Genomic DNA, 11,200 nt, shown 5'->3' with positions numbered 1-11,200 from the left:
ATTCCAGCGACCCGAATCATGGAGACGACGATGATGAAGACGGAGCAGATAGTACAGTTGATGATAATAATGTCTATGATGATTATGATGGTTATGACGATTATGATGGTTATGATCATTATGATGAATATGATGATGACGATATCCAAAACGAAGATGAACCAGAGTTTGAGGAAGAGCAGGAGAGAGAGCAGGAAGAAGAGCAAAACGGAGAGCAGGAGGGAGAAGGCGAGGATGAGAGACAAAAAGAGGAGCAGGATGAGGAGCAGGATAAGGAGCAGGATGAGGAGCAGGAAAAGAATCAGGAAGATGAGTACGAAGATGAACAGGAAGAGGAAGACAATTGACTGAAGCACCGACCACGAAAATCTTCAGAAAAAGAAAACAGTTCGATTCTGATAGAGTTTCATTTGACAATAATGGCGATGATGATAATGATGACAATAATGACTATGAAGATAATGGTGATAATAATGATGATGATGATTATGATGATGACGATATCCAAAACGAGGATGAATCAGAGTTTGAGGAAGAGCAGGAGGGAGAGCAAGAAGAAGAACAGGACGAAGAGCAGGACGAAGAGAAGGAGGATGAGGAGCAGGATGAGGAGCAGGATAAGGAGCAGGACGAGGAGCAGGAAAAGAATCAGGAAGATGAGTACGAAGATGAACAGGAAGAGGAAGATCAATTGACTGAAGCACCGACCACGAAAATCTTCAGAAAAAGAAAACAGTTCGATTCTGATAGAGTTTCATTTGCTCCCAAACAACGAAATGAAAGAAACAATCGCGCCTTTACATTTTAAACAAGACAAACCACAATGGCTGCTCGTTTGAATCGAAATAGGAACGAACGTCGAAGTTCTTCTACCGCTTCTACAATGAGAACCACCACCTCTTCTAAGCCAGAAATGATTATCAAAACCAACAGACCAATTTCGTCAACTACACCAAGGCAAACGACGACCAAAACTCGAAAACCTCGGAAGAAGACACAAAGTCGAAAAGCTGATCCTACAACCACCATCACAACCAGCAACCATGAGGACCACGACCACCATGAGAACAAGACGAACAACTTCCCATCAGTCGAGACGAACCACGACAGAACCTCGTACGAAACGGACGACGTCTGCCCCTGAAACGAGACAAACAACCATCACCACTCAGAAGACTCGGAATGATAGAAGAAGACGCGGGCGGCCCACTACCACCACTCCAAGATCGACTACCATTACTCCAAGATTCACAACCACTACTCTAAAATCCACTTTCACCGGCCGAAGGAAGTTCAAAGGACGCGGATAAGATCATCTTGTTGCAACCGATATTCTTTTTTTTGTGTTCTGAACTATTTATCCTCTCTAATTCTTATATGCCACACCTTTTAGTCTTATACCTTCTTCTGAATAAAAATCAAAATTACAAAAAAAATTATTTTTAAAACATCAAAACTATTGAAAACATGATTGGAATAAATAAACGTTTCAATCTAACCAAATTTTCAAACAAAACATCTTTCTTTAAGGACCAGAATTTTTTTTAAGGACCAGAATTTTTTTTTAAGGACCAGAATTTTTTTTAAGGACCAGAATTTTTTAAGGACCAGAATTTTTTTTAAGGACCAGAATTTCATACTAGAGCCGACAATTTTTGGTTTGATTTCACACGAACCGAGATAATGAAGCGCAAACCGACGGTGTCTTGTTTCCTTCCATTCCATGTATTCCTGTTTTGAAAATGACGCATTTTCTGGGGGTTATGGCACAGAAATAGAGTTGTAGCTCTGTCAGTTTTGCAGATAATCAACTTTTGCGAATTACAAAAAAAGAAGTTAGTGCACTGAGAATGCGGTGTGCCTGAGTCTCCGCGCGATCTACCTTTAAAGGCGCATATCTCAAAAACTAAAAAAACAAGAAAAAATCTGTTAACTATAATAATATTGGAAATTTTACAAGCTACAAGTTTGTGATTAAACATTTTTTTATAGCTTTTTTGATTTTGGAGATATGTGCCTTTAAAGTTACCGCGCTGAGAAGGCGGTGTGTCTCCTTTCTCTGCGTCTCCTTTTAAAGGCGCATATCTCGAAAACTAAAAAAGCTAGAAAAAAGTGGTCAACTACAAAAATGTGTAAAATTTCAAGGGCTATTTTACCGAATTTTGCTATCTGCAAAATTGCCATGTCTACAACTCTATTTTGTATCTTAACTACTAGAAATGAGGTCAAATATGCTTCTTGTGTTCTTGGCAGCGTTCCAGACTTCTTTGTCTTCACCGCGAATCTACCGTAATTTAAGAAAAGTTTGGTTTAAAAACAAAGAACTTTATTAAGGACATCTGGACACATGGAAATAGGGACAAATAATCTACAAAAAAAATATTTATCACAAAAAGGTTACCTCTCTTTGACACTAATTATCTCGGTTCGCAATTAAGATGCTGCAAATGTGTAAATAAGTAAAATGTAAAGCATAAAATTTGGCACATTTTGTTAGTTAGCAACTTTTTAATATCATCTACAGTAACCGAGACAATTAGAGTCAAAGAGAAGGCATGGAATGGAAAAAGTCACTTTGCACTTAATTATCTAGGTTTCTGTGACAGCAATTGAAAAATTGTAAACTGCAAAAATGGGTAACATTTTATGAGCTACAAGATTGTGGTTTACATCTTTTTTCTAGCTTTTTGAGATATGCGCCTTTAAAGTGGGCGTGCCCTATATTTGACGGTGGCGCCGCGTCTAGAGAAGACGCAGACACACCGTCTTCGCTCTGAGCGCACACCAACTTCAAAAGCCCATATCTCAAAAACTAAAAAAGCTAGATCAAATTTTTTAACTAACAAAATGTAGCTCGTAAAATTTCCTACATTTTTGCAGTTTACAATGTTCTGATATCTTCTACAGTAACCAAGATAATTAGGCTTAAAACACAGGTCTCTAATTATCCGCGAATTGTCATCTCAGTGGTGATATTCTGCAGAGAACTCATGAATCGACGGACATCCTTTGCTTTGAATGGATTCGTTGGATGTTCTGGAACACATTGTGGTGGAGATGGGGTGTATGGATAGTAGACCATTCGACGATCAGCATGCTCAAAGTTTTGGCGGACACGAATTGTGAAGAACTGCAAGGAAAAGGCTTATAATTATCTTTAAAACTGGAATTTTTGAGAGATCTTGATTTCAAAATGTAGGCCTTAAAATATTCGTCAAAGTCATGTAAAATGTGACAAATCTGGAATTTCAGATTTTTCAGAAAAGGGACTTTGAAAATTTCAGATTTTCAAAAAATTGGTTTTTTTTCAATAGACTACCGAAATAATTCAAATTTATTCAATTTGTCTGAAATTGTTAATCTAGACTAAACACATCTAGAGCTTCATTTTTGTTGTTAACAACTTTTTTGTGCGAGCGCGCTCTGGCGAGATATGCCACGTGGAAGAGCGTCGACGTCTATGGCAACCGCGCTGCGCGTCTTGACTCTTGGCGCCAAATAGCCCAACAGAGCGCACTTACCATGGCTTGAGTTAAAATTTTCCGGGTAATCGGAAGATTGAGAGTGTTGGCTCTGCCCAACAAATGAGTCATCCACTTTTTCGACCAATTCGGAAGCGTCGCGTCGCATCCATGTCGCTTGTAGTAGAATTCCAGGAAATCAGCCGTGCAGAGGATGAGGTCCTGGAAAAAATTAGAAAACTCAAAATAAATCATCATGTGTGAAATTTCAGACTCTTTCGAATGATTTAAAAATCAACGCTATAGCGCAGAACTTTGCTGAGTTATGAAGCAAAAATTGACGCTCACCCGGAATCGATGCTGTCATGTTTCGGATTTAGCTCTAAACTGAGTAATTTTTTACCGAAATACATCAAATTTAGTTATATGCGGTGTGAAATGTCCTGGATTTTTAAATAAAATACTAATCAAAACTCTGACTATAAAGTAGCCGAGGTACGAGCTTAATAATTACCTAAGCCAACGGCCAAATCATGTTACAACCCTATAGCACTCTCTGAGTTTGTTTTGGCTTTAAAGTAGCCAAATTACCACCGTTTTTATGAATTTTTAAACAGTCTAAATGAACATTTTACGATCTTTCTATTGGTATAAAAATCAATACAGTATGTTTAAAACCAGCAGAGCTATAAACCAAATACAGATACTGACTCAAAACCTATGCTACCATGTTTCTGATTAACCTCTAAACTAGACAATTTTTTAATCAATTTTCCCGAAGTTTAGCATTATATTTTGAAATTTTACGCTTTTTCGATTGAAATAAAAACCAGTGTTCTAGCCGAAAAAACTAGTTGAGTTATGAGCATAATACTGGCCCTGACCCCAAATTCAATTGACGTCGGCCACAAAGTTGGGCTCTAAACTAGGTCAATTTTGACCAATTCACATGAATTTTAGGACTTAGGACTGAAATTTTACGTTCTTTCAAATAAAACTTGAATTAAAACTCTATCTCTAAAACTAGTCAAGTTATAAAGCTTCAATTAAACTCACCCTGCACTCGGCTCTGCATCGATCCTCCAACTGTTTGATGTGCTCTGCTGGGAGGGAATATTTCGCTGATTTTGGCATTCTGGCTGGTTAATTGACTAAAAATAATTTTTTTTTGATTTAGAAGAACTGGAAAAAATAGGAAAAATAAGTTAAACATTTCAGAAAAAAAAACAATTTTCAAAAAAGTTTTTTTTTCAATTTTTTTCAAAAAAAACTCAAATTCTGACTGCTTTTTTCCCAAAAAATAGTCCCGAATATTATTCAAATTGTAGAAAAAAAATGCATATTTGCCGAGTCATGAATAATATTGAATCCCGATCGCGACAAGTTGGAAACAAAAACGGAGCCGACGGGCCGAAAACGGACCAAAAGCGGACCAAAACGGACCGAAAACAGACAAACTCATAGCTTTTTTCTGAGTTTTTATTTTTGAATAAATAAAATGGATGTGATAGAAGAATTCGAGAGCTACAAAGTTATACTATTGGGACTACTGTATCTTGTCTATGAGCTAAGTTACAGTACGCCCAAAAAGATCTACTGCAGAGCTAGGGCGGTTTTTGGCTTGTGGCTTTGTTCATAGACGAGCTATAGTGTCTCAAATTGCATTATTTTGTAGCTCCCAAATTTTTCTATTGTACCCATTTTAGCTGGTCCAAAAATATGATTTTTGAAGGAAGCTATGACAATAGAGTGCAGATGACTAATAAAACGGTTTTTTTCATTTATTTATTTTTTTTTTCAACGAAGGGGAGAAAACCATTAACACGTGAAATGTCTATGAAACTAGGAGATATAATAGGGACATACATTTGTATTTTTCTGCTATTTTTACACAATTTGTACGCTATTGAACATCTGCTCATCTGTGTCTCTCTGTTCTAAGAGACTGATTCATCAACAAAAAAAAAAGAAAAAAAAGTGACAGATGTTCAAAACATTTTCAAAAAAAAAACAATTTTTTCGAAAATTACGGAGAAAGTAAAATTCTGTTTTTTTCAAATGTTTCTCGTAAATTGAATTTTTTTTTCAAAAATTCAAAAATTCGAAAATTCAAAAATTCAAAAATTCGAAAATTCAAAAATTCAAAAATTCAAAAATTCAAAAATTCAAAAATTCAAAAATTCGAAAATTCAAAAATTCAAAAATTCAAAAATTCAAAAATTCAAAAATTCAAAAAAAATTCAAAAATTCAAAAATTCAAAAATCAAAAATTCAAAAATTCAAAAATTAAAGAATTCAAAATTCAAAAATTCAAAAATTATAAAATTCAAAAATTCAAAAAATCCAAATTTTCAGCTAAAAATCCCAAAATCATCGCTCAGAAAAAGCGGAAAAAGACGAAATGGTGTACTAAAATCTAACTGAACCTTTCTCTTTTTGTGTAGCTCTCTCAATAAAAATGAGCACACACAAAATTTTCCCTTCTCTTGGGCTCCAACCCCAAGAAAAAGAGCCAAAACCAATTCTAACTCCCGCTATAATTTCTCACTTTTCTTCTCATAAAATGAGCAATGGGCGGAGCTTATTATGTCTGGAACACACTTAAATTGGATTGATTTTATTTGGTAAAGTCGGGAAAATTAAAAATGTTACAGACAAAAAAGTATTGACTTTTTCATAAGGCTATATCTCAAAAACTAAGAAAGCTAGAAAAAATTAGTTAACTATGAAAATGTGTACAATTTTATAAGCTAAATTTTTGTAGTTTACAACTTTTTGATAGCACTTTCAGTTTTTGAGATATGCGTCTTTAAAGTGGGTGGAACCGCAGAGAAGTGGTGGTGTCTACCTTTCTCTGTGTCTCCGCAACTTTAAAGAAGCATATCTCAATAACTAAAACAGCTACAAAGTAGTGTTAAACTGACAAAATATGTAAAGTTTTAAGAGCTACGTTTTTGTAGTTTACAAAATATAGAGAGCTATAAAACCAGCAGAGATACGGTCTCTTGGAGAAAGGTCAAGCCGATTTCAGAAGAGGCCATTCTTTTCAAACGCTTGTATCTTTGCTAATTTTACAGATATTCAAAATATATTTATTATCAACATATAGCTCATAAAATTGCCCATCTTTTTGTAGTTCACAACTTTTTTGTAGCTGTTTTAGTTTTTGAGTTATGCGCCTTTAAAGTTGCCGCGCGCCGAGGCAAGCGCAAGGAAAGAGGAGAGAGGGGAAGAGACGCAAAGAAAGCGGCGAGTCTGACTTCTCTGCGTCTCTCTGTCTGGAAATTTTAAATAATATCAAATATAAGAACACTAATTAAAAATGAATACAAAAAAACAAAAATAAATAAAGGAAGGAGAAGTTCTGGGAAATTTAAAGTTTACAATGAGGGAAATTTTTAAAAAATCCGAAAAAATTTTTTTTTTAGTATTGAACAACTTCAGATTGTGACTAGAAAATTTAAAATTAATCATCATATTTCTTGAATTCGTTCATTCCAGAATTTTCAGCAGGGTTCTCGTTGTTCTGGAAATTTCCAAAATCCTCCTGAATGTTCTCCAGATTCTCCAAATTTTCTGAACTTGTACATCGACGTCTTCTGGAATTTTTTCTAGAAATTCTTCTGGAAGGTTCTGATTCTCATTTCTTGCAGCGTATTCTGTTGGAATCGGAAAGAAGAAAACATCACGTCGGAATTCTGGGTTAGCGAGACGAATGAAAGCAGTGAATTTCTGAAAAAAAACATTGAATGCGCTTATCTCAAAAACTGAAAAAGCTAAAAGAGTGTTGTTAACTACAAAAATGTGTAGAATTTTATAAGCTACAATTTTGTAATAAACAAATAATGTCTTGCTTTTTTAGTTTTTGAGATATGCGTCTTTAAAGCGTGCGCGCCCTTTAGAGGAGGCTCTCCGCACGCGCCAATTTTAAAGGCACATAACACAAAAACTAAGAAAGCTATAAAAATTTTGTAAATTACAAAAATGTAGCTCTTAAAATTTTACACATTTTTGAAATTTGCAAATATTGTTTAGCTTTTCTAGTTTTTGAGATCTGCGCTTTTTTTGAGATCAAGGCGCGCGCGCTCACGTCGCAGCTTCTTTGCGCGCGCCAACTTTAAAGGCGCATATCTCAAATACCAAAAAAGCTACAAAAAATTTTCAACTACATAAATGTAGCTTATTAAATTCTACACATTTTTGTGGTAGACAAGTTTTGTTTAGCTTTTTTAGTTTTCTAGATATAATCCAAACTAACCGAGACATTCAAAATGATCTCCTTATTCAATTTGATGTCAAGTGCGTCCATTTTTGGGACGAGTTCGTCGAGCCACTGGGTTATATAAAATGGAATTTCAGTTTCTTTTCCGTTCTGGTGATAGGATTGTTCAAGTTTGTGGGCCGTGAGAATAATGATGTCCTGGAAAACAAATTTGGGTGAAAATGAGCTGAAAATAGGCTGAAAAGTTACCCTGCACTCCTTCAAACACTCCATTCTTCTCTTCATAACATCGGATTTGGGAATGAAGAATACAGACATCTGAAGTTTCTGAAAACTTTGAAAGTTTTAGTTTTCAGAAATCTGAAAAATACAAAAACTTTGAAAATCGGAACCTTCCAATTCTCGACTTCTAAACATAGATGCACCAAAAATAAGAGTCCCCACCACAATCTTTGGGTAGAATCTTGAGAAATTAATTTTTCTCTCTTTTGAAATAGAATTTTTATTCTGGCTTCAAAACATATAATTTTTCAAAACATCAGGAGTAATTTGAAGACATTTTTTTAGAATTTTAAATTTCTGAAATTTCTGATAACCCAAAAGTGTAAATATTTCTAAAATAGGTTTCAAAAAACCTAAAGAATTCTAAAAACTTAAAATTTTCTGATATTCAAAATCCCGAAAAATTCCTGAAGTCCTAAAAAGTCAATTCTGGAAAATTTTGAGAAAAGAAAATTCTAAAATTCCCATAAATTAAACTAAAAACTCGAAAATCCTAAAAACATCAAAAAATCATTTAAACACCTAAAATCCTAAAATTTCAATTCTCTGAGGATTCCAAAATTCCTGGAGAAAATCCTAAAATTTCGAGAAATTCTTAAAATCCCAAAAGTTAAAATTGCAAAAAAAATGGAATTCAAAAAAACGAAAATCCCTAAAAGTTCAAAAATCGCAAAAAATCAGAAAAAAGATCCAAAAATCCTGAAACTGCAGAAATTCTTTAAAATTCAAGATATTTTGAAAATTCGGATTTTCTTAATTCTAAAAATCCAAAAAAAAAGAAAAGGGAAAAATTCTAAAAAATCCCAAAAGTTCAAAATCAAATCTGAAAATTAAAAAATCTCAAAATCTCGTAAATACTGAATTTTTAAAAATTCAAAAATCCTTGAAATCAAATAAAAATTCCTGGAAAATCCTGAAAAAAACCCTGTGAAAATTTAGACTTTTTCAGGTTTTTTTGTTTATTTTTTAAACAAATTTCCAGTTTTTTGCTTCTGAACTTTTTTTTCAGAAATTCAGAAATTCAGAAAATTCAGAGAAAAAAAAATCCAGCGAAATAAGAAGAAGAATTTCTTCTTCTTCTTTCTTTCTAGTGGAAAAAATGTAATGGCAAAAAAAATGAAACCATGGATACTCTTCGTTTTTTTGTTCCCATTTTTCTTCTGCGTAGAGATTCATGTGTGGGATGTTGTAGGAGACAAAAAATGAAGATGAAGACGCGAAGAGACAAAAATTCTGGAATTTAAAAAAAATCTAGAAAAAAATTACCTATAAGCCTCTTAAAATCTAAAAATTCAAAAAAAAATCTAATTTTTTCCATGTTTTACAGGTTTTTAGCCCGGAAAATCTGTGAATTTCTTGTTTTTAAATCTTTTTTTTTTTCAAAAAACCTCTTTTAGGGATACTGTAGATGACCTTTTTTCGATGAAAAGGTCATAAAAACCAATTACCTTGCTTGTGTTGACTCTTTTTATTGGATTACTGTAGATTTTTTGGCGACAGGTGGTGGCACCCACCTGTACTTTTTTTAAACATTTTTTAGGCCCCGCCCACTTTTTGCCCTTTTTTTGAACTTTTAAAGGGCCATTATGTTATTTGGATTTCCATATTAGGGTTGGCCCAATTTTTGAATTCTTGTGTACTTTTTAAAGACGCATATCTCAAAAACCACAGAAGCTAGGTAAAATTTGTTAACTACAAAAATGTAGTTCATAAAATTTCTAACATTTCTGTAGTTAACTACTTTTTTGTATCTTTTCTAGTTTTCGAGGTATGCGCCTTTAAATTCCCGAATTCTCGAATTTTCCATTTCTCGGCCCCTTCTCTTCCAAACACCACCCAATAATTTTCAATTTGTTTGTACTCTTTAATTATATCCTTGTTTTCCTATTTCTATTCTTCAAATGCTCATATTTTATGCACCAAATACACACAAAATTTTAATCTTCCTGAATTTTCTATTCTCTTATACTGTCTTGTCAAAAATTGAGCATATTAAATTTTTAAAACGTTGTATCTCAGAAACTAAAAATGCTGGAAACGTTTAGTTAATTGTAAAAATGTAGCAAATTTTATGAGCTACATTTTGTCAGTTGACTTAAAATTTGTAGCAATTTTGCTTTTTGAGCTATGCGCCTTTAAAGCCGTCGCGCGCGGAGGCGCAGAGAGATGGGTGTGTCTCCTTTCTCTGCTTCTTCTCTTGAAAGGCGCATATCTCAAAAAGTAAGAAAGCTAGAAAAAAGTTAAAAACTACAAAATTGTAAGGAATGTTATAAGCTACATTTTTGTAATTTACAAATTTTTGTTAAATTGAAAATTGACAGAGATACAAAGTTTCAACTGTTTGGTATACACTTTTTATATTCAAAGTTTTTAAACGCTTGTATTTCTGCTAGCTTTTAAGCTATTAACACTTTAAAAACACCAAATTATGTAAAACCTTATGAGCTACATTTTTGTAATTGGCATCTTACTTGTATCGCTTTTGGTTTCGGAGCTATGCGCCTTTAAAGTGAGCACGCGGAGACCCAGAGAAGTCGGTGTGTCTCCTTTCTCTGTGTTTCCATGCATGCTTACTTTAAAGGCGCATAACTCAAAAACTAAAAAAGCTATCAAAAAGTTGTAAAATACAAAAATGTAGGAAATTTTAAGAGGTACAATTTGATAGTTACATATTAAAAAAATCTGCAAAATTGACAGAGATACAAAATTTCAAAGGTTTGGTACACATAACTTTTTAAATAAGTTGTATATTTTTTAGTTTTTATGCTGTTTGTTGTTTGAAAACATGAGCACATGTAATTTTTTACAAGCTACATTTTTGCTGTTACAAACTGTTTTCTAGCGTTTTTGGTTTTTGAACATTAAACCTTTATGAAAATAGTAGGAAAATAGGTAAAAACAGAAAACAATTTGAGAACTCAAATGATGAGTCCGAAGGTGAAAAGTCAATAATCAGAATTTGGCCAAGACTTGTAGCCTTCCGACTATGGGCCAAGACTTGTGGAAGCCATCACAACGACTCATGGAGGCGCATACTTTGGCCAAGACTTGTGGGAGGCTCGGCCATCACTTGTAAAATCATGAAATTTGGCCAAGTATTGGCACCCGCAGTCGTGACAAAAAAAGCAAAAAAAAGTACACCTTTTTTCAAGTCGCCGTATCTTAAAAACTGAAAATTGTATCAATTTTTTGTCAACTACGAAACTGTAGATAATAAAACTTTACACATTTTTTT

General features: G+C 33.8%; 2 protein-coding genes across 2 annotated transcripts; one reads left to right on the top strand and one right to left on the bottom strand.

Annotated features, from left to right (window-relative positions):
* Nucleotides 1-1,043: 1,043 nt before the first annotated feature.
* On the top strand, nt 1,044-1,310 carry CBG21233 (the record flags this gene model as incomplete). The annotated part of the gene is made up of 1 exon (XM_002642788.2): nt 1,044-1,310. The coding sequence occupies one exon, from the start codon at nt 1,044-1,046 to the stop codon at nt 1,308-1,310; it is 267 nt and encodes an 88-aa protein (XP_002642834.2).
* Nucleotides 1,311-2,944: 1,634 nt separating this feature from the next.
* Nucleotides 2,945-4,595, bottom strand: CBG26063 (the record flags this gene model as incomplete). Its single annotated transcript, XM_045244561.1, has 3 exons — nt 2,945-3,130; nt 3,522-3,683; nt 4,518-4,595. 3 exons carry the CDS (start codon nt 4,593-4,595, stop codon nt 2,945-2,947), a joined length of 426 nt encoding a protein of 141 aa, XP_045100384.1.
* Between the last annotated feature and the right edge of the window lie 6,605 nt (nt 4,596-11,200).

Source organism: Caenorhabditis briggsae (assembly GCF_000004555.2).
Source record: "Caenorhabditis briggsae complete genome, chrIII, whole genome shotgun sequence".
NCBI lineage: Eukaryota > Metazoa > Nematoda > Chromadorea > Rhabditida > Rhabditidae > Caenorhabditis > Caenorhabditis briggsae.
The sequence above is the reverse complement of the archived record's forward strand: the minus strand, read 5'-3'. Positions and strand labels throughout refer to the sequence as shown.